The sequence below is a fragment of the Sphaeramia orbicularis genome, chromosome 20 (genome assembly GCF_902148855.1).
Source record: "Sphaeramia orbicularis chromosome 20, fSphaOr1.1, whole genome shotgun sequence".
Lineage (NCBI taxonomy): Eukaryota > Metazoa > Chordata > Actinopteri > Kurtiformes > Apogonidae > Sphaeramia > Sphaeramia orbicularis.
The window spans coordinates 1,649,461-1,671,150 of NC_043976.1; the positions used below are offsets into that span (position 1 = coordinate 1,649,461).

Here is a 21,690-nt window from a genome sequence, read left to right on the forward strand (position 1 = left end):
CACTGCGTACTTGAGTCTGTACTGTTCTTAGATACATTCACACCTTTCCTGCAGATGTTGCGTTCACAAGCACGTACCTTTGACCCCACAGCCAGACTCTGACGTATCCTGCTCTGTTTCCACTTGATGACACATTGGGATTCCAGTGAATACTTGAGGTATTCCCTGAGCATCTTTGACCCTAGGAATAAAATATACAGAGTGTCAGGTTTTATTCTGTGTCTCTGTGGGTTCGTCTCTTATCACCGTCGGCTCTTGCTGACCTTTAATAAACGTTCCACATCGGATCGACTAAAATATCACCTGATTGCTGATTTCATTATCCAAGCGGCTCCATCCTGTCATTAGTCTGTTTTTTTTTATCTCAAATCACCAGATTCACAAAATATTCCCAAATATCTATCTACAATACGTCATAGTTTCAGTAAATAACATCAACAAAATGCAGCATTTCAGCCTCATATCATCATTAGTTTTGGAGACCTTGGGCCTTTGAAAATTACAGTAAATGTAAAAATGTGCTACAAAAAAGAAGCTAAATTCAGTTAAATTGTTGAACTATTGATAATAGACGGATACGACAGATGCACAATACAGATTTGTGATGGATCTTCAGTTCAGTACCTCTATATTTGACAGAAAATTTGGTGTCATAGATACACTAAAACACTACATTTGTTTGATGACACCACTTTCACATTTAGTCCATATATTAAAGGTCCTGTACAGACTTTCTGCATGATCTTAAAAAAGTCTCTTTTTTTTATACTCTTTATTTTAATGTTTTAAATCACTTTTATAGTGCATTAACAACACTAAATAAAATTTAAAAAAAAAAAGAAAAAAGGGGGAAACACACAATACAACAAGGGGGATGTTGTTCCTTATACATTCGACTGCTCTTCCATACTCAATCTGATATCAAGAATTTCTGTCCTTGAAAATGATCCATTTCTCCCATCTTCGTTTAAAAGTTCCCATCTTAATCCTCAGTTGAAATGTTAATTTTTCCATGGAATATATTTCCTCTATAATGTCCAGCCATTGTTGTGGTTGAAGAAGGTCACTTTTTAACCAGTTCCTTGTGACTAACTTTTTGCAGGCAAGAATTAAAATTTTAAATAAGTAAGTGTCTTCTCTTTTAATTATGTCATCAGGTATTAGACCAAGGTAGATAGTCTGAGGGTCCATTGGAATTTTATAATTTAAAAATATTCTCCACTGTCTGAACAACATGGTTCCAAAACATTTGCATTTTTACACATGTCCAAAAGATACGCGAGTGGTTGGCATTCATGTGTCCACATCCTCTCCAGCATTGCTGCTGTTTTCCCAATTGTTTGCTTTTAATATTTGGTGTAATAAAGAAGCGAATGAGGTTTTTCCAGCCAAATTCTCGCCAACCTTTAGAGCTGGTGGATGTTAGCTGCATTTTACACATAGAATGCCACTCACTTTCAGACAGAGTAATATTCAATTCAGATTCCCATTTCGATTTAATGTAAAATGAATTCACACCGTTACATTTTTGTAGACCCTGATATAATTTAAACACAGCCTTAGTGGGTGTGTGTTTGTTAGCTCCTGTGAAGACCTTAATCAGTTCGCTGCCCTCTGATAAGTTACTTTTAATCTTTGTCAAAAAAATGTTTTACTTGTAAATATCCATACTGGTCCTTATCCTCCAAATTATATTGTTTTTTTTATTTAATCAAATGATTTAAAGATTTTCCCCTCAATGAGTGTACAAATGGCTGTCATTCCCTTTTCTCTCCATCTCAGAAATCTATTATCAGATTAAGTGGGGGTGAATTTATCTGACTGGGAAGGCCATACCAGGAGCTTACTATCATTTTCCAAATTATATTTCTTAATAATCACATTCTATATTTTCAATTGTTCTTTTATGATGTCATTATCTCCCTTATATTCTGTGTGTTCTTTACCCCCTAAACAAGCCTGAGGTTGTGAAATGTCTAAATTTAAATCAATATGTTTCCATTTGGCTTGATACTCGGGGGGGAACACCAATTTACAATACACCTCATTTGGGCTGCGTAGTAATACTGTTTCAAATTAGGTAAAGCTAGACCTCCTTTAATTTTTCCAACGGGAGTGTTTTAAGTTTTACCCTTGGTTTTGTCCCAGCCAAAATAAATCTAAATACTAATTTGTCCCACGTCACAAACTGAGAGTCAGGGATTCAGACTGGAAGTGATAAAAAAAGATAGAGTAGTCTAGGCAATAGATTCATTTTCACCACCTCTATCCTTGAACTCAAATCTAGTGTTAATGTTGACCAATTTACTATATCTTTCTGTATTCTATTATTTATTAACTTGTAATTTATCTCATACAGTCTGTACAAGTCTTGAGTGATTAGTATCCCCAAGTATTTTATTATTTTTGTATCCCACTTTAACTTATATTTATGCCTGATAGTTTTGCTTGGAGTATAATTTATACCCAGTATCTGTGTTTTTAAAATATTCAGTTTGTAACCTGACATTTTCCCATAATTTTCTAAAACTGTCATAAGTTTAGGAAGTGTTGAGTTCGGGTTCTGGAGGAAGGCGATAACATCATCCGCAAATAATCCAATTATATGTTCCTCTTTAGCCAAATTAATTCCTTTCAGTTCTTTATGTTGTCTGATTTCTTGAGCTAATGGCTCAATAAACACTGCAAAGAGTGAAGGACTCAGGCAGCACCCCTGTCGTGTGCCTCTATAGAGTTTAAAACTGTCCGTAAGTTGTCCATTAATCTTTATCCTAGCAGATGGGTCGCTATAGAGAGCCTGTATACACCTAATGAACTGGTCATTAAAGCCCATTCTTTCCAATACTTTAAAAAGAAAAGGCCAGATAACCCTGTCGAAGGCCTTTTCTGCATCCAGGCTGACCAATGCTGCATTTAGATTTTGTTTGTTGGCGTGTTCAATAATATGGAGGGTTCGCCTGATATTGTCCTGTGTTTGTCTGCCTTTAATAAATCCTGTCTGGTCCTCATTAATTAGGTCAGGTAAGTGAGATTCAAGTCGTTTAGCAATTATAGAAGTGAATATTTTATAATCTACATTCAGTATAGAGATTGGCCGATAACATTCACGTTGTTCTTTATTTTTTCCTTCTTTTGGGATCACTGAAATTACTGCTTCTTTCCATGAAGGTGGTATCTTAGCCTCTCTTAGTGTCCAGTTTAGTGATTCCAGCAACACTGGGGCAAGATCCTCATTAAAGATCTTATACCACTCATTAGGGAAGCCATCACAACCTGGACTTTTATTATTTTTTAGTTTACTAATAGCTTTATCTCGTTCTTGTCCTGCGATTGGAGCTGTTAATTTAGTATTTTGTATATTGCCTATGGAGGGTAGATCTAGCTTTGATAAATATTGTTTGATATTATCTTCATCCACAATTTCAGATTGGGGAAAAAAAAAGTCTCATTTTTAGATATATGCCTGATCATAGTCCACAATTTAAAATGAGATTATCAGCACCAAAATAGGTTATTTCCAAATGCTATTTCCAGCGTCTCTGGTCGAGTCGGACAAGACTGGACTGCTTTATGGCAGATTTACGTCCCTATGACAACAACACACCAACTGGCAGAGTTTAGTAGTGAGGAGGAAGATGAACGAGTGAGGAGTCAGATCTGTCCTTAGAACTAAACAAAGGGATTTATTGGATTTCTTTAGTTGTAATGGTGGACACTGGAACTGGAGCTGGACTGGCAGAAAGAAAAAGAAAGGTAAAGGGTAGAGTGATAGAGCACAGACTGAAACAGAGTTTAACCTGTGCATTGAACCCATGGATAGATCTAAGGACAGAGTTAAATGAATGAAAACAGAGCTGCAGTTGTCCCTCTTCCTTCTCCACAGGTATAGAATGCTTCTGTTCTTTCTCCATATGCATTGGAACACTGGATTGGACTCTAGTGTCTGTTGGTAGCTCAGTCCAACACTTCGTAAACACTTGTGTGTTAGCCACAGGGCTAGCTCTGTGATGGATGGGGCTAATCTGTTTGATTTGGAGCATTGGTTCAGTCCAAACTACAGGCTTTGGAAGGTCACACTGAAATGGTTCTGGATGCAGTTGAATGTTCATGCCAGGGTCTGGATACTAAACTGTCCTTCAGGAACCAGACAATTCTACCAGTAGAATTCTGTGAATGCAGAAGGCTGAAGCAGCTAGAGCTGAACTGAACTAATGCACAATGAGGAAGATGAAGAAGGACTGAAGTCATTTAGGAAAAGGACTGAATACTTTGGGTTAAAGCTACAGCAAATGGATATTCTTGGGACAGGTGTGGACCAGCGGTCTGTGAGGAACACTGAGGAGCTCCACAGGAAAACAGACAGAGAAGCAGGAGTCGCACTAACAGTTTGGTTACACTTTGGTTTTCACTCCAGTTATTAAACTACGCTACAAACGGACTTCCTGAAGTTTGTTTGTTGTCTCGTTTCAAACGTCACTTTGCACTTGAAAGTTACTGTGTGGAAAAAAGAAATGCAGAGTTGGAGAGAGGATCCACTCTTCAGTCATGAGCTTCAAAACACCTTGGCCACAATTATGCCCTTATGACAGTAGGCGCTAGTGCTCATGGGAGACTGAGTCTTTGTCCCTTAAAAACACCAAAGATTAAGACTGAAGGTATTGCTGTAATCCACTTTAAACGAATTTTCTGTTCAGGACCTTTAATACAGACATGCTATTTCCACTCATACAATTATTTTCATGCTAGACCTTGTCATATGTTATGCAACTGAAAATAGGAGTATTTTTTTTTCTTTTCATTTTTAATGCCTCACAAATCTGACAATTTTATTTCTTGTAAAAATACAGTCACCACAATAATCTTACGTGATCCAGTGTGAAGATCCACCAAGACAACATCACCAGGAAACCGTCCTTCTATCATAAACAGATCAAAAGTACTGAAGACCTGACGTTAGTATCTGCTCTCATTTCTCCAAAACTAGAAACTATGAGGGTATAAGGATGAGATTTTGTCGGGTGTTTTCTGGAATAGTAACATTATTTCATGAAAATATGAAGTAAATGGGAGACGGTCAGTTGGAAGGCTGGTGATTTCACATGGACTGAGCCCTTCCTCCATCTCCTAACATTAAACTAAAAATGAGTTCATGGTTATTATCAGATCACCTGACAATAAATATACAATAAATACATGTTTGAATTAAACTGGATTCAAGTGTTGATGAAACACTTTAACTCTATAACAGTAACAGACAGTGAACTGACCGTAGTTTCTGTAGTTCACAGTCTGGACTCAGCAGGAAATCACACAACAGATTCACTCCTGAATCCTTCAGGTCGTTCCAACTCAGATCTAGTTCTGTCAAATGCGATGGATTGGACTTCAGAGCTGAGGCCAGACAAGAACAGCTGACATCTGAAAAACTGCAGTCCTCCAATCTGAGAAAAGAAGAAATTATATAGATTAAACTGTGTTAATAATCCAGTCAGATGTGTTCAGATTATCAATGTGCAATTTATGAAAACATCCTTTAGACAAAAACTAATAAATGTAAAATATAAATAGAAATTATTTTTCCTGAATGTCCTGAATTATTCTTAATGCGGGTTAAATTTAGACTTTGGCTTGTTTCATCGTTGTGTATTTGGGTTTATTTGATCATATTTAGCATCATAATACTACAGGTTTTAACTCAGTAAAGTAGGTATAGACCAGCATACACCCATGACAAATTATCTGTTGTTTCTCTTGTTTCTTCTGAATTCTCCTCATAAACGATCCTTGTTTCAACCCCAAAAGTAAAAAATGAACAATTCATATTGTTGAATCCTGGTGAAATGTGACCATTGATTCAAAAACATCATTTTATTTAACAACTCAATTATAATTTCAGGATAAAAATCAGGATTAATTTTGAATGTTACTGTTGACTGGAAAATAGAATGAGACAAATTAGATCATTCAGAGTTGTGAAGTCAGTTAGGTTTGTTAGTTCATTAGTTATTACTGAAACCTATTCATTTTCCAATAGTAAAAATAAAACCAACCTCAGAATCTGTAGTTTACAGTCTGGACTCTGAAGAAAAGAACACAACAGATTCACTCCTGAATCCTTCAGCTCGTTCCAACTCAGATCTAGTTCCGTCAGATGTGATGGATTGGACTTCAGAGCTGAGGCCAGAGAAGAACAGCTGACATCTGACAAGTTGCAGCGTCTCAATCTGAATAAAGAATAAATGACACAGATTAAACTGTGTTAATAATCCAGTCAGATGTGTTCAGGTTTGAAATGTTCAGTCCAACATTACTATGTCCAACTCAATGAGTTTGACCTGGAATTAATCTAACGATACTTCAGAATTCAAATAAAACAAATGAATATTTATACTTTGTAAATAAGTTTAATATAAAGTAAATAACAAGAAGAATTAAACTCATATAATGCACATGTCTGTTGAGTGTAATTTACTCTGAAGTATCTTTGATTTAATACTTTCAACAATATAATGATATTCTATATGATTATGATCCATCTTCATTTGGTTTATGATCTCCTTTTCACAGACACTAAAGATCCTGTCATTAAATAACAGCGCTGTAAAAACATTCATGTTTAATTTACATTCATTTTATATTGTGTGATTATCAGAGTATGAATAATATTTAACAGTGTTGGATTATGAGCTGTTAGCATTAATGTTGCAGCGCTAATGCAGGATTTCAGTCTGTGGAGAGTGATTCTATAGCATCTATAGAAATAAAGATACAGTTGGATGATATGATGGAGGTTTAGAATGTCATGTGGATGAATGTAGATTAATTATGTTGAAATTCAATAATAATACACAAATCTCATATTTTTCATGGGTGACATCTGTCAGAACATAAACATCCAAACTGATTAAATGGACAACAACCACATTTGGTGTTGTCATGTGACACTGGTGGACCGACCTGGAGAGAACCGTTACTGGTAGAAAACAAACAGCCCTGTTCCTCAGGAATTTCCTGTCATATGGAACTGCATTACACGTCAAATTACAGTCAGTTATAAACTGAACCCAGGATCTGGGAATCACTGAAGAAGTTTAATGTCATCTGGAGTTCTAAAACTAAAACTGGACATAATTATTGAATTTAAAACATTTAAAGAATTTAAACGACTTCTACCAGTTATTTTATTTAGTCATTTCAAAGACAACATTGGACCAGTTTACAAGGACTCTATATTAACAATCATTTAGTCTATATTATTTATTTAATCTTTATTATTGTTGTTTTTCTTTTCCAAACAGGTTGAGGTTTGTTCTTTCTGTTGGACATTAAACCAGTAACTAAGGCCAACGACCACACACTTCAGTCTGTCATTACTGAACCACTTGAATTGTGTGGTTGATGAATCCAATCATTGTGTTTGGTTATTACCAGGATTCCTGGAGTCACTCAAAGTCCTGCATCACAGACACACAAAGGAATTCAACACATGGAATCAATCACATCATCAGCACATTCCAGGTTTGATCAACTTCTGTGTATTCTGAGGTGAATTCAATGATTATCTACACCTTTAAACATTCTACGTAGAGGCTAGTGATGTGAAAATACATACTTTATATTTCAGTTTGGACTTCAGCTGCCCACTGATAAGATTAGGTACAGATCAGGGCTCAAACATATGGTTGAAACACTTTCAAAGGTTCTCTTCTATGTTCTATTGTCGATTAAATGTATATTAATTACATTTGTATTGTATTCTGTTCATAATTGTATTTTAAACAATGTCCTGTTTGTTTTTTGGAATTGGACTGTGGATTAAAAATCAAACATTTAACCATTTTGTTCAAACAACAGTGAACCAACCTCAGAATCTGTAGTTTACAGTCTGGACTCTGAAGAAAAGAACACAACAGATTCACTCCTGAATCCTTCAGCTCGTTCCAACTCAGATCTAGTTCTGTCAGATGTGATGGATTGGACTTCAGAAATGAGGCCAGAGAAGAACAGCTGACATCTGACAAACCACAGCGCCTCAATCTGAATAAAGAATAAATGACACAGGTTAAATTGTGTTAATAATCCAGTCAGATGTGTTCAGGTTTGAAATGTTCAGTCCAACATTATTATGTCCAACTCAATGAGTTTGACCAAGAATTAATCTAACGATACTTCATTATTCAAATAAAACAAATGAATGTTTGTACTTTGTAAATAAGTTTAATATAAAGTAAATAACAAGAAGAATTAAACTCATATAATGCACACGTCTGTTGAGTGTAATTTACTCTGAAGCATCTTTGATTTGATACTTTCAACAATATAATGATATTCTATATGATTATGATCCATCTTCATTTGGTTTATGATCTCCTTTTCACAGACACTAAAGATCCTGTCATTAAATAACAGCGCTGTAAAAACATTCATGTTTAATTTACATTCATTTTATATTGTGTGATTATCAGAGTATGAATAATATTTAACAGTGTTGGATTATGAGCTGTTAGCATTAATGTTGCAGCGCTAATGTAGGATTTCAGTCTGTGGAGAGTGATTCTATAGCATCTATAGAAATAAAGATACAGTTGGATGATATGATGGAGGTTTAGAATGTCATGTGGATGAATGTAGATTAATTATGTTGAAATTCAATAATAATACACAAATCTCATATTTTTCATGGGTGACATCTGTCAGAACATAAACATCCAAACTGATTAAATGGACAACAACCACATTTGGTGTTGTCATGTGACACTAGTGGACCGACCTGGAAGGAACTGTTACTGGTAGAAAACAAACAACCCTGTTCCTCAGGAATTTCATGTCATATGGAACTGCATTACACGTCAAATTACAGTCAGTTCTAAACTGAACCCAGGATCTGGGAATCACTGAAGAAGTTTAATGTCATCTGGAGTTCTAAAACTAAAACTGGACAGAATTACTGAATTTATGACATTGGAAGAATTTAAATGACTTCTACGAGTTATTTTATTTAGTCATTTCAAAGACGACATTGGACCAGTTTACACTGAATCTATATTTACAATTATTCCCCGTATGCTTGCAATGCAAGGCACAGGGGACTATTGTTCGTCATATTTATTATCACTTCTGACTTATACAAAAAACTAAAATGCGGCCCAGACCTTGGGAAACAGACCAAAACATGTTATTACAAAAATGCGCAGTCTGGTCTTGAAAGATGTGCTAAATATATGGCTTGACATTCCAATGCACGGATTTCATTAAAATTGCGAAAAACCAGTCAAATTTCTCCATCCAAAATGAATTGGGCCATTTTCAAGTGGCTACCATTCCCAAACGATTCGTGCTAAAATTATCCTGTCAACGCAGAAATGTTCGGCTTGGCCCAAACATCATCTGTGTGGTCACGTGGTAATGATATCACTTCTGGTTTTCGCACAAAAATGTGAAAAAAAAAAAAAAAATTCATTTTCAATGGGAACAACAAAAAAGTTGTCTGTTTTCTGACCACTACTGCTTGGCCATACTTTTACCTACAGACTTCATTGAAACTTTAAAACGCAGGCATTTTTGTCATCTCTCCAAAAATGTCTGTGGTATGACGATGGGGTTTACGGTTTTCGATAGGTGAGTCTTCAAAAACCCCTGGGTTTAGTCAAAATCTCATCTGCTAGAGTGGGTGATGTCATCACCTAGAGTGGAGGAGCAGCCAAAATTCACCTGAAAATTTTCTAAACAACTCGGCCAAACGATACATAGGAGGCAAATGATCTTTTCCAAACATGTAGCCACGGTTCCTGGGCTTCATATGAGCTCATGTTTGAAGACCTAGCTCTTTTTAAAGTGAAATGGCAGGCAGTAGTTTAGGGGCAAATCCCTCCTCGGCTCCTATTCAAATCAATACAAATTAGTGCTAAATGGATCTTCCTGCTCTTGGTGAATTGACTATTTTTACACTGCCATAACTCCGTCATTTCTCACAGTACAGACAAAAAACTACATCTGTGTGTTCCCCAGGTCTGTCTGTTGCTCATGATCATGTTAGTTTTCACCTATCATTTACAGTTTTCCCGTAATTGGCAGCTGTTCGGGACCTTTTTCACAGTGTTTCAGTCCTTGTGACTGTCTCCTCAGTGCCTGCACTGCTCGTTGTCATGGTAACGGCACATGCGGTCTGTGTGACACAGCTGCAGACAATTAAGATAATTAAGGCTCCACGACAAAAAAAAAAAAAAAAAAAAAAAAAAAAAAAGATACACTAATACTAATACACTAATACACAAAAAACTTAAAATAAATCTAAATAATAAATAATGAATGCAATAAAAATAAATATGAAAATTATAAATATAATTAAGCTGAAAACTTCCCATAAATACTCACGAAATGAATGACCTCACCTGGGATCAAATACACAGACACATGGAACTATTCAATTTAAAGGAGCCTACTTAAACACTGCTTTAACAGGACTGACACAGACTGTGGGAGGGGCCTCTCATCTGAATACAGGTCCACAGAAAGTCTGTGGTGATGTCAGTCCACAAACACTGACACACAGATTCACATATAAAGTTAATGGGAGATATTTCTTGCTTTTACATCGCACAAGTCCACCGATCCGGCAAAACGCAAGCACACGGGTTACATTTCCTTCAGGAAATATATGGAAGTCTAGTTATCTATTTAATAGTGCTGGGCAGCGATTAAAATTTTTAATCGCAAATAATCGCGTGGATTTCTGCGATTAATCACATTGTTATACTGGGGGGGGGGGGGGGGGGGGTTGCCAGCATCAACAGCATGTATTGCCTTTAAGTGATATTTCAGACTTGAAGTACTCTGGTGATAAAAATAATTCCACGTCAGTGCTTCCAAACAACTGTGTCCCCCCCCCCCCCCACCATCTGAAGACATTTAAAATGAAAATGTCCATGGAAAAGACCGCTACTTTTCTCCATGTTTATGTCCACACCAGTTTATTTCCGCTTGTGAGTGATTGACAGGAGTCTTAGTCCCACTAATAAGTACTAATACTAATAAGCCCAATAACATGTGATGTTCAGTTGTTCAAAGTAAACAAAGGGGGCCCTCTAGTGGTGGGAATAAGTTGCACTAACATATGTTTTGTCCTTTCGGTGTTACCGTAGTCAGTTCAGACATAAGAAGGAACTAACAGACACGCTTCTTTCACTCTGTTTGTATGGCCCGAAAAACATTTGCCTGTGAGTATTTTATGTTCAGTTGTTGTAAGAATGAATAGTATAAAATATCTCTGATGTGAACTTTTGTTGCTGGGTAAAAAGATGTTGTAAATCTTTAATTAATCTGTAAATGCTAATCGTTAGCGTGTCTATGGATTTTCCCATTCAAGTTAGCATTGAGCTAGTGATCTTTTTTTCCATTCATTTAAATGTATAATGCCATGTAAATGTACTAAGGCAATGAACAGAACTGAGACATATTTTGTATGTATGTTGCAGTTTTTCAGTGAGTCTCAAGTAAAAGATGTGGAGAGAAGTTTTGGGCGTCCGGCTTTTCTTATTAAACCTGTTGTCTATCTGCTGAGCTAATCGCTACATGCACACAAGCAGAGGCAGAAGAACAGGATTTAGAATTGTACTGTCCTCACTAAAACGTCTGTACTTAGTCTGAGCTAGACAGCGAGCTAAACTCGGAACTGACGATACAAGATATGTCCTCTTTGAAGTTTGCAGCTTTAATGTCCATACTTGACATCATGCAGATTGACAGAGTGAAACTATAAAATAAAGACAAAATAAATCAATTAGTTATGTCTATTAATGATATGCATATTCACGGAAAATGCATAGATGTAATTATTATAAATTGACTGCTATTACAACAATCACATGGTAAATAAGTAAAGGTTAGTTCAAAGGCTGGCATAGTAAACACAACCAATGAATTTACATCAACTTAACATGAGCCTGCAGAAAGAATTAGCAACCCATCTCCGACTGCTAGAATAAACGAATTAGCTTAAGCATGTTAATAACACATTGTAATAAACACATCCAAAATAACGTCACAAACATGTTTCTAACGGCACGTTTACGTGTGAAATTATTTATCAAACAACAGAATGATTGATATATACAGGCGTTGCTTCTGCAGGTATTAAAGTTTGATTCAGCATTACTTGGAAAGTTCGCTCGCTTTTCTCCTCTCAGCCGGCACGTACACAGAGCACCAGCGCTTCATGCGTGTGGAGCGCCAAAATAAAAGCACGAGTTTCAAAATAAGAGTCCGTATGTATAAATGAACAAAGACTTGCTTGAAAGGCAGAACAATAATAAAACGGCATTAACGTGAGATAAAAAAAATTGTTGTTGTTATTTAATGAAAGCGTTAAGGCGGTAATAACGCGTTAACTTGCCCAGCCCTACTATTTGATCTTTAATACTATTGTTTTTCTTTTCCAAACACGTTGAGGTTTGTTCTTTATTACCTCCGCCAGGTGGTATTGTGATCGCTTTGCTTTGTGTGCGTGTTTGTTTGGTTGTTAGCAAGATAACTCAAAAAGTTATGGACAGATTTTCATGAAATTTTCAGGAAATGTTGATACTGGCACAAGAAAGAAATTATAAAATTTTGGTGGTGATCAGGTGGGGGGGGGGGGCTGATCTGCCTTGGCGGAGGTCTGCGCTCTCTAAGTGCTTCTCTTGTGTTGGACATGTGACGACCCCTCCACACCACTAGGTGTGTGTTGGTCTGTTTTGTTTCGTCCTTTACAGGATCTGATCAAGGTGGAGTTGTCATGGTCATCAGCAGATGTGCTGAACTTGGGCCCGGTGTCATGCTCATCTTTATAGCCCCTCCCTATCAATCATCTCTCTCTCTCTCTCTCCCTCTCGTCAGACCTACACACTCTGTCAGAGGCTGTGGGTGCTCCTACACCACCGGTTTTCAACATGGACTCTAGATTATTCAACTCTGACATGCACTTGTAAATAAAAGAAGAGCTTTTTGCACCGACCCCACTTGCTACTCTTCTTTTTGGTTGCGGTCTTTGAGCCGGGCCGTAACAGACATAAAACCAGTAACTAAGGCCAACGACCACACACTTCAGTCTGTCATTACTGAACCACTTGAATTGTGTGGTTGATGAATCCAATCATTGTGTTTGGTTATTACCAGGATTCCTGGAGTCACTCAAAGTCCTGCATCACAGACACACAAAGGAATTCAACACATGGAATCAATCACATCATCAGCACATTCCAGGTTTGATCAACTTCTGTGTATTCTGAGGTGAATTCAATGATTATCTACACCTTTAAACATTCTACGTAGAGGCTAGTGATGTGAAAATACAGACTTTATATTTCAGTTCGGACTTCACCTGCCCACTGATAAGATTAGGTACAGATCAGAGGTCAAACATACGGTTGAAACCCTTTCAAAGGTTCTCTTCTATGTTCTATTGTCAATTACATGTATATTAATTACATTTGTATTGTATTCTGTTCATAATTGTATTTTAAACAATGTCCTGTTTGTTTTTTGGAATTGGACTGTGGATTAAAAATCACACAGTAAATTATTTTGTTCAAACAACAGTGAACCAACCTCAGAATCTGTAGTTTACAGTCTGGACTCTGAAGAAAAGAACACAACAGATTCACTCCTGAATCCTTCAGCTCATTCCAACTCAGATCTAGTTCTGTCAGATGTGATGGATTGGACTTCAGAGCTGAGGCCAGAGAAGAACAGCTGACATCTGACAAACCACAGCCCATCAATCTGAATAAAGAATAAATGACATAGATTAAACTGTGTTAATAATCCAGTCAGATGTGTTCAGGTTTGAAATGTTCAGTCCAACATTACTATGTCCAACTCAATGAGTTTGACCTGGAATTCATCTAACGATACTTCAGAATTCAAATAAAACAAACGAATATTTATACTTTGCAAATACGTTTAATATAAAATAAATAACAAGATTTAAACTCATTTAATGCACATGTCTGTTGAGTGTAATTTACTCTGAAGCATCTGATTTAATTCTTTCAACAATATAATGATATTCTATATGATTATGATCCATCTTCATTTGGTTTATGATCTCCTTTTCACAGACACTAAAGATCCTGTCATTAAATAACAGCGCTGTAAAAACATTCATGTTTAATTTACATTCATTTTATATTATGTGATTATCAGAGTATGAATAATATTTAACAGTGTTGGATTATGAGCTGTTAGCATTAATGTTGCAGCGCTAATGTAGGATTTCAGTCTGTGGAGAGTGATTCTATAGCATCTATAGAAATAAAGATACAGTTGGATGATATGATGGAGGTTTAGAATGTCATGTGGATGAATGTAGATTAATAACGTTGAAATTCAATAATAATACACAAATCTCATATTTTTCATGGGTGACATCTGTCAGAACATAAACATCCAAACTGATTAAATGGACAACAACCACATTTGGTGTTGTCATGTGACACTAGTGGACCGACCTGGAGGGAACCGTTACTGGTAGAAAACAAACAGCCCTGTTCCTCAGGAATTTCCTGTCATATGGAACTGCATTACACGTCAAATTACAGTCAGTTATAAACTGAACCCAGGATCTGGGAATCAGTGAAGAAGTTTAATGTCATCTGGAGTTCAAAAACTAAAACTGGACATAATTATTGAATTTAAAACATTTAAAGAACTTTAACTACTTCTATGAGTTATTTTATTTAGTCATTTCAAAGACGACATTGGACCAGTTTACACTGAATCTATATTAACAATCATTTAGTCTATATTATTTATTTAATCTTTATTAGCAATCATTTAGTCTATTTGATTCATTTAAACTTTACTTATAATAATTTAGTCTATATAATTGCTCTAATCTATATTAGTTATCATTTAGTGTTTATTATGTATTGAATCTATATTAACAATCATTTAGTCTTTATTACTTATTTAATCTTTATTACTGTTGTTTTTCTTTTCCAAACAGGTTGAGCTTTGTTCTTTCTGTTGGACATTAAACCAGTAACTAAGGCCAACGACCACACACTTCAGTCTGTCATTACTGAACCACTTGAATTGTGTGGTTGATGAATCCAATCATTGTGTTTGGTTATTACCAGGATTCCTGGAGTCACTCAAAGTCCTGCATCACAGACACACAAAGGAATTCAACACATGGAATCAATCACATCATCAGCACATTCCAGGTTTGATCAACTTCTGTGTATTCTGAGGTGGATTCAATGATTATCTACACCTTGAAACATTCTACGTAGAGGCTAGTGATGTGAAAATACAGACTTTATATTTCAGTTCGGACTTCACCTGCCCACTGATAAGATTAGGTACAGATCAGGGCTCAAACATATGGTTGAAACCCTTTCAAAGGTTCTCTTCTATGTTCTATTGTCAATTAAATGTATATTAATTACATTTGTATTGTATTCTGTTCATAATTGTATGATAAACAATTTCCTGTTTTAGTTGTTTTTTGGAATTGGACTGTGGATTAAAAATCAAACATTTAACCATTTTGTTCAAACAACAGTGAACCAACCTCAGAATCTGTAGTTTACAGTCTGGACTCTGAAGAAAAGAACACAACAGATTCACTCCTGAATCCTTCAGCTCGTTTCTGCTCAGATCTAGTTCCATAAGATGTGATGGATTGGACTTCAGAGCTGAGGCTAGAGAAGAACAGCTGACATCTGACAAACCACAGCGCCTCAATCTGAATAAAGAATAAATGACATAGATTAAACTGTGTTAATAATCCAGTCAGATGTGTTCAGGTTTGAAATGTTCAGTCCAACATTATTATGTCCAACTCAATGAGTTTGACCTGGAATTAATCTAACGATACTTCAGAATTCAAATAAAACAAATGAATATTTATACTTTGTAAATAAGTTTAATATGAAGTAAATAATAAGAAGAATTAAACTCATTTAATGCACATGTCTGTTGAGTGTAATTTACTCTGAAGCATCTGATTTAATTCTTTCAACAATATAATGATATTCTATATGATTATGATCCATCTTAATTTGGTTTATGATCTCCTTTTCACAGACACTAAAGATCCTGTCATTAAATAACAGCGCTGTAAAAACATTCATGACGTCACGATTTAACCAGAAAAAGACAGAAGATCTCATCAGTAGACACACATTGGACTGACCTCAGAGTCTCCAGTCTACAGTTTGGACTCTCCAGTCCAGAACATAGAACCTCCACAGCTGGAGCCTCCATGGGGTTAGAACTCAGGTCCAGTTCTGTGAGATGTGAAGAACTGGACTTCAGAGCCGAGGCCACGATTTCAACATGAGTTTCCGAGAGCCGACTCCCAGAGAGACTGAAAAATCAGATGTGATAGAAAGTTAGTTTTCCCTTCTCTGTGTAAGGGAACATGGTTCCTTCATCAATTCCTCATCATGGTGATGAATCACTACAAAGTTAAATAATGTTAATATCCACATCAGTTCTTACTCAGCCTTTCGGCAGTTCCTCACAGCTGGAATCAGTCTCCATCGTCCTTCATCTGATGTGTTGTACTTCCACAAGTCCAACTCATCCAGAACCTCCTCAGATATCTGCAGCATGTAGGCCAGAGCTGAACACTGGATCGCAGAGAGTTCCTTCTCTGATCTGTTCTCTGACTTCAGGAACTCTTGGATCTCCTGATGGACCGTTTGGTCGTTCATTTCCGTCAGACAGTGGAAGATGTTGATGCTTCTGTCAGGAGAGATACTCCATGTGTTTATTTTCTTCAGGATGTTGATGACTGTCTGTATTGTTTCTGGACTGATCTTTGTTGGACCCAGCAGATCTCCTAAAACTCTCTGGTTGGACTCCAGACAAAGACCATGAAGGAAACGAACCAAAAGGTCCAGGTGACCATTTTTACTTTTGAGGGATTTTTTCATGGCTTCTCTCAGGAAGACATTGAGGGTTGAATTATGGTCCCATTGTCCCAGAAAACTCCTCAGTACCTCTGTGTTGTTGGTGTTGTAACAGTGGTAGATGTAGACTGCAGCCAGAAACTCCTGAACACTCAGATGAACAAAGGTGTAGACTGTTTTCTTCAAGATCACTCTCTCTGTTTTGAAGATCTCTGTACAAACCCCAGAGTGAACCAAGGCCTCTGTGACATCCAGACCACACTGCTCCAGGTCTTCTTCAAAGAACATGATGTTTCCTTTCTCCAGTTGTTCAAATGCCAATCTACCCAACTTCAGAAGAACTTCCCGGTCAGCCTCTGTCAGCTCTTCTGGACTGGTCTCATGTCCTTTTTCATACTTCTTCTTCTTCCTCTTTGTCTGGACCATGATGAAGTGTGAGTACAGGTGGGTCAGGGTCTTGGGCAGATCTCCTCTCTGGTCTGAAGTCAACATGTGCTCCAGAACCATAGAACTGATCCAGCAGAAGACTGGGATTTGACACATGATGTGGAGACTCCTGGATTTCTTGATGTGTGAGATGATTGTCTTGGACAGATCTTCATCACTGGATCTCCTTCTGAAGTACTCCTCCTTCTGGTCATCAGTGGTGAATCCTCGGACTTCTGTTATCCTGTCGACACATGAAGGAGGGATCTGATTGGCTGCTGCAGGTCTGGAAGTTATCCAGATGAGAGCTGATGGAAGCAGGTTCCCCTTGATGAGGTTGGTCAACAGGACATTGACTGGTTTCTTCTGTGTGACGTCTGAAACCACTTCACAGTTGTTGAAATCCAGTGAAAGTCTGCTTTCATCCAGTCCGTCGAAGATGAACAGAAGTTTGCAGACATTGATCTGCTCTGCTGTGACCTTCTGTAATGTTGGATGGAAAACATGGAGCAGCGTCAGCAGACTGTACTGCTCATCTCTGACCAGGTTCAGCTCTCTGAAGGACAGCAGAACCACCAGACTGACATCCTGGTTTTCTAAACCCTCGGCCCAGTCCAGAGTGAACTTCAGCACCGAGAAGGTTTTTCCAACTCCAGCGACGCCGTTGGTCAGAACCACTCTGATGGGGTTCTGCTGGTCGGGTAGGGCTTTGAAGATGTCCTGACACCTGATGGGTGTGTCATGGATGATCTTCTTCTTGTAAACTGTCTCCTGCGTCCTCACCTCATGTTGGGTATTAACGTCTTCACTCTGTCCCTCTGTGATGTACAGCTCAGTGTAGATCCGGTTTAGACGGGTTCTACCTCCTGCTTCATCAGTTCCTTCAGTCACACATTCACATCTGCTCCTCAGACTGAGCTTATGTTCATCTGACAACACAAAATACAAACACTTTACATAAATACAGTTGGATCATGAAGTATTTGGACAATGGCACTATTTCTATCCCTTCAGCTCCCTGACAGTGACAACAAACACAAAGTCTAACCCTGAATGAACGACTGAGGGAAAAACACTCACCAGGTCAGGTTTAATCCTTTAACCCCTGAGCCCTGATTCCAGGTAAAGGTTCACATATTAACCCTTTAACCCCTGACTCCAGGTAAAGGTTCACACATTAACCCTTTAACCCCTGAGCCCTGATTCCAGGTAAAGGTTCTGCTGTGAATCTGCGTCTGTTTCAGGTTCATTAAAGCTGCCGTGAGTTTGTGCTTGTGATCCTTTTCTTCAGTGGTTTTGCTTTACTTTGTGTTTTAGGGTCAAAACAGGTGGAATAACAGAAAAAGACAAAGAGAGGAAATGAAGTTTGACAGGTTTGGACTAAAGGCACTGGAATGTACATCAATAGAGATTTAGGATGTTGAACATCAACTGTGAGCTGGAACACACAGAACAACAACAAGGATTTGAATTTGGTCCCAGTAGGTTTAGTTTTGGGCTCTTTTTTTTTTTTTTTTTTTTTTTTATTAATAAACCAGTCCAGCTGCTTTTTGACACCTGTTTAACTCCATACAGCAGTTCCACGGTCAAAACTCAGTCAAAACACAGCAAAAAAAAAAAAAAAAAAAAGGAAAATTTTTTTTCGTCGAAGATTGCCGCCATGACAGGCACTGGAGACCTTGCGACCACAGCTCCGAGCAGCCGCTTCGACAATGGAGGTGGAGAACATGGTCCACTCGGACTCAATGTTCCCAGCCTCCCCCGGGATCTGGGAGAAGCTCTCCCGGAGGTGGGAGTTGAAGACCGCACTGACATTGGGCTCTGCCAGACGTTCCCAACAGACCCTCACAACACATTTAGGGCCTGCCGAGTCGGTCCGGTTTCCTCCTTCACCAGCGGAACCAACTCACCACCAGGTGGTGATTGGTTGACAGCTCTGCCCCTCTCTTCACCCGAGTGTCCAAAACACGCGGTCAGAGGTCTGATGATACAACAGTGAAGTCGATCATCGACCTCCGGCCTAGGGTGTCCTGGTGCCAAGTGCACTTATGGACATCCCTGTGTTCGTACATGGTGTTTGTTATGGACAAACTGTGACTAGCACAGAAGTCCAATAACAAAACACCACTCGGGTTCAGATCAGGGAGGCCGTTCCTCCCCATCACCCCCCTCCAGGTCTCACTGTCATTGCCCATGTGGGCATTGAAGTCGCCCAGGAGAACAATGGAGTCCCCAGTCGGAGCACCATCTAGCACCCCTCCCAGGGACTCCAAGAAGGCCGGGTACTCTGCACTGCTGTTCGGCCCGTAGGCCAGGACAACAGTGAGGCACCTGTCCCCGACCCGAAGGCGTAGGGACACGATCCTCTCGTTCACGGGGGTAAACTCCAACACATGGCGGCTGAGCTGAGGAGCTATGAGCAAGCCCACACCAGCCCACCGCCTCTCACCGCGGGTAACACCAAAGAAGTGGAGAGTCCAGTCCCTTTCGAGGGGTTGGGTTCCAGAGCCCAAGCTGTGTATGGAGGTGAGCCCGACTATATCTAGACGGTATCTCTCAACCTCCCTCACAAGCTCCGGCTCCTTCCCTCCCAGCGAAGTGACATTCCATGTCCCAAGAGCTAGACTCTGCGTCTGGGGATCGGGTTGTCGGGCTCCCTGCCGTCGACTGCCACCCAATCCACAATACACCCGGCCCCTACAATTCCCTCGGTGGGTGGTGAGTCCACCGGAGGGCGGGCCCACATCGCTCCTTCGGGCTGGGCCTGGCCGGACCCCATGGGCATAGGCCTGACCACCAGGCGCTCGCATTCGAGCCCCAACCCCAGGCCTGGCTCCAGGGTGGGGCCCCGGCTACGCCATACCGGGTGACGTCACATTCTTTTGTTGTTGTTTTTTCATAGGGGCTTCTGAAATGCTCTTAGTCTGGCCCTGTCACCCAGGACCTGTTTGCCTTGGGAGACCCTACCAGGGGCATAAAGCCCCCGACAACATAGCTCCTGGGATCATTCGGGCGCTCAAACTCCCCCACCACAATAAGGTGGCAGTTCAAGGGGGAGCACAGTGAGTGAGTCGACATGTTTTCAGGACTGATGACATCTTTGCACAGAATTACAGTCTTACCTTGTACAGTCCTGTCCATCTGTGGTCCAGTTCCGGTTCTCAATCTTTTTCCACATTGGGGACAGGAGGAGTCTCCTGATGGACCAGACTGGTCCCAGTATGAAGTGATGCACTGTCTGCAGAACCAGTGTCCACATCTGGTCCTGACTGGATCAGTCAGGACCTTCAGACACACGGAACAGGACGGTGGGTCCACCTCAGAACCAGGACTCCTCCTCTTTCTGAGGACATGAACACATTTAGAATGAAGAGCATTTGTGGGTCTTCATTACGCCTGGGTTAAAAAAAAACAAACAATTTAATTACCTCCACCAATGAACAGTGGAGGTTATGTTTTTAATCAGGGTTTGTCTGTTAGCAAGAGAACTCAAAAAGCCATGGACGGATATTGATGAAATTTTCAGGAAATGTTGATACTGGCACAAGGAACAAAGACAAAGCCATAGGTGATACCAGGGGCGCTGCCACCAACTGTGGGCCCCATGAAAGCTAAACGTTGTGGGCCCTTTCCTAAAATTCCCTTCCATACATAATGTCACTTACACTGGCATGAAAACCAAACTGAAACTTAACATGCTTTCAACGTCTGATTCCCGCAGTCCATCCTAACTCGCTTTACTGTTCCTCTAACTCTCTGGGCAGCACACACACACACACAGGAGCAGCAAGCGACAGAATCTCCACGCAGCAAAAAACTTAATACATCGGCTACATATTGGCCGATGTTGATTAGTTGGTGATGCGCTATAATCGGCCCGATTAATCGGTCGAGCTCTAGTTCTAAAACTTTTGACCGGTAGTGTGTATATAGACCAGGGATTAAAGCAAAAATTTTTCATCTGACTGAAAAATTTCTTCTGGTCAAAATCATTGGCCACTATTAAAAATGATGCAATACAATAGTACTATAGCGTACAAGTTTATATAGTCAAATTTGGCAATACTGTAAAACACACTGAATGGGAGAGTGTACAGGTGTAGAAGATCAGCAACATGAATAGAAAAAATGTCATGAGTGGTACTGGTGGGGTTTCTGGGGGTCCTCTCCCAGAAAATTTTTAAAGCTTCAGGTCAATTTTGGTGCTCTCTGGTTAATTTTAAAGGGTATGAAAACCTTTGAAGCAAGTGAAAATAACTAGAAGAAAACCTTACTACAAAAAATGAGTGAAAAACTTTTTACTTAACAATTTAGGAACTCCTAAAACATAACTCCAACTCCAACAGCACATGAATTTTGGGGAAAA

The 21,690-nt window shown here is 38.9% G+C and overlaps 1 protein-coding gene across 6 annotated transcripts in view; it reads right to left on the reverse strand.

Annotated features, from left to right (window-relative positions):
- The window catches only part of LOC115411481 (NACHT, LRR and PYD domains-containing protein 12-like), a 43,426-nt gene that overhangs the window by 16,061 nt on the left and 5,675 nt on the right, over positions 1-21,690 (reverse strand). For 3 of the 6 annotated variants that reach the window (XM_030123633.1, XM_030123632.1, XM_030123638.1), the window contains exons 3-11: positions 20,447-20,667; positions 16,486-18,253; positions 16,178-16,351; positions 15,554-15,727; positions 13,585-13,758; positions 7,864-8,037; positions 6,051-6,224; positions 5,268-5,441; positions 78-181 (exon numbers count right to left, since the gene is read on the reverse strand). In XM_030123633.1, coding sequence (XP_029979493.1) covers positions 78-181; positions 5,268-5,441; positions 6,051-6,224; positions 7,864-8,037; positions 13,585-13,758; positions 15,554-15,727; positions 16,178-16,351; positions 16,486-18,253; positions 20,447-20,667 — 3,137 coding nt within the window. The remainder of the gene's footprint in view (positions 1-77; positions 182-5,267; positions 5,442-6,050; positions 6,225-7,863; positions 8,038-13,584; positions 13,759-15,553; positions 15,728-16,177; positions 16,352-16,485; positions 18,254-20,446; positions 20,668-21,690) is intronic. The other 3 variants (XM_030123635.1, XM_030123634.1, XM_030123637.1) reach the window with 3 other exon arrangements.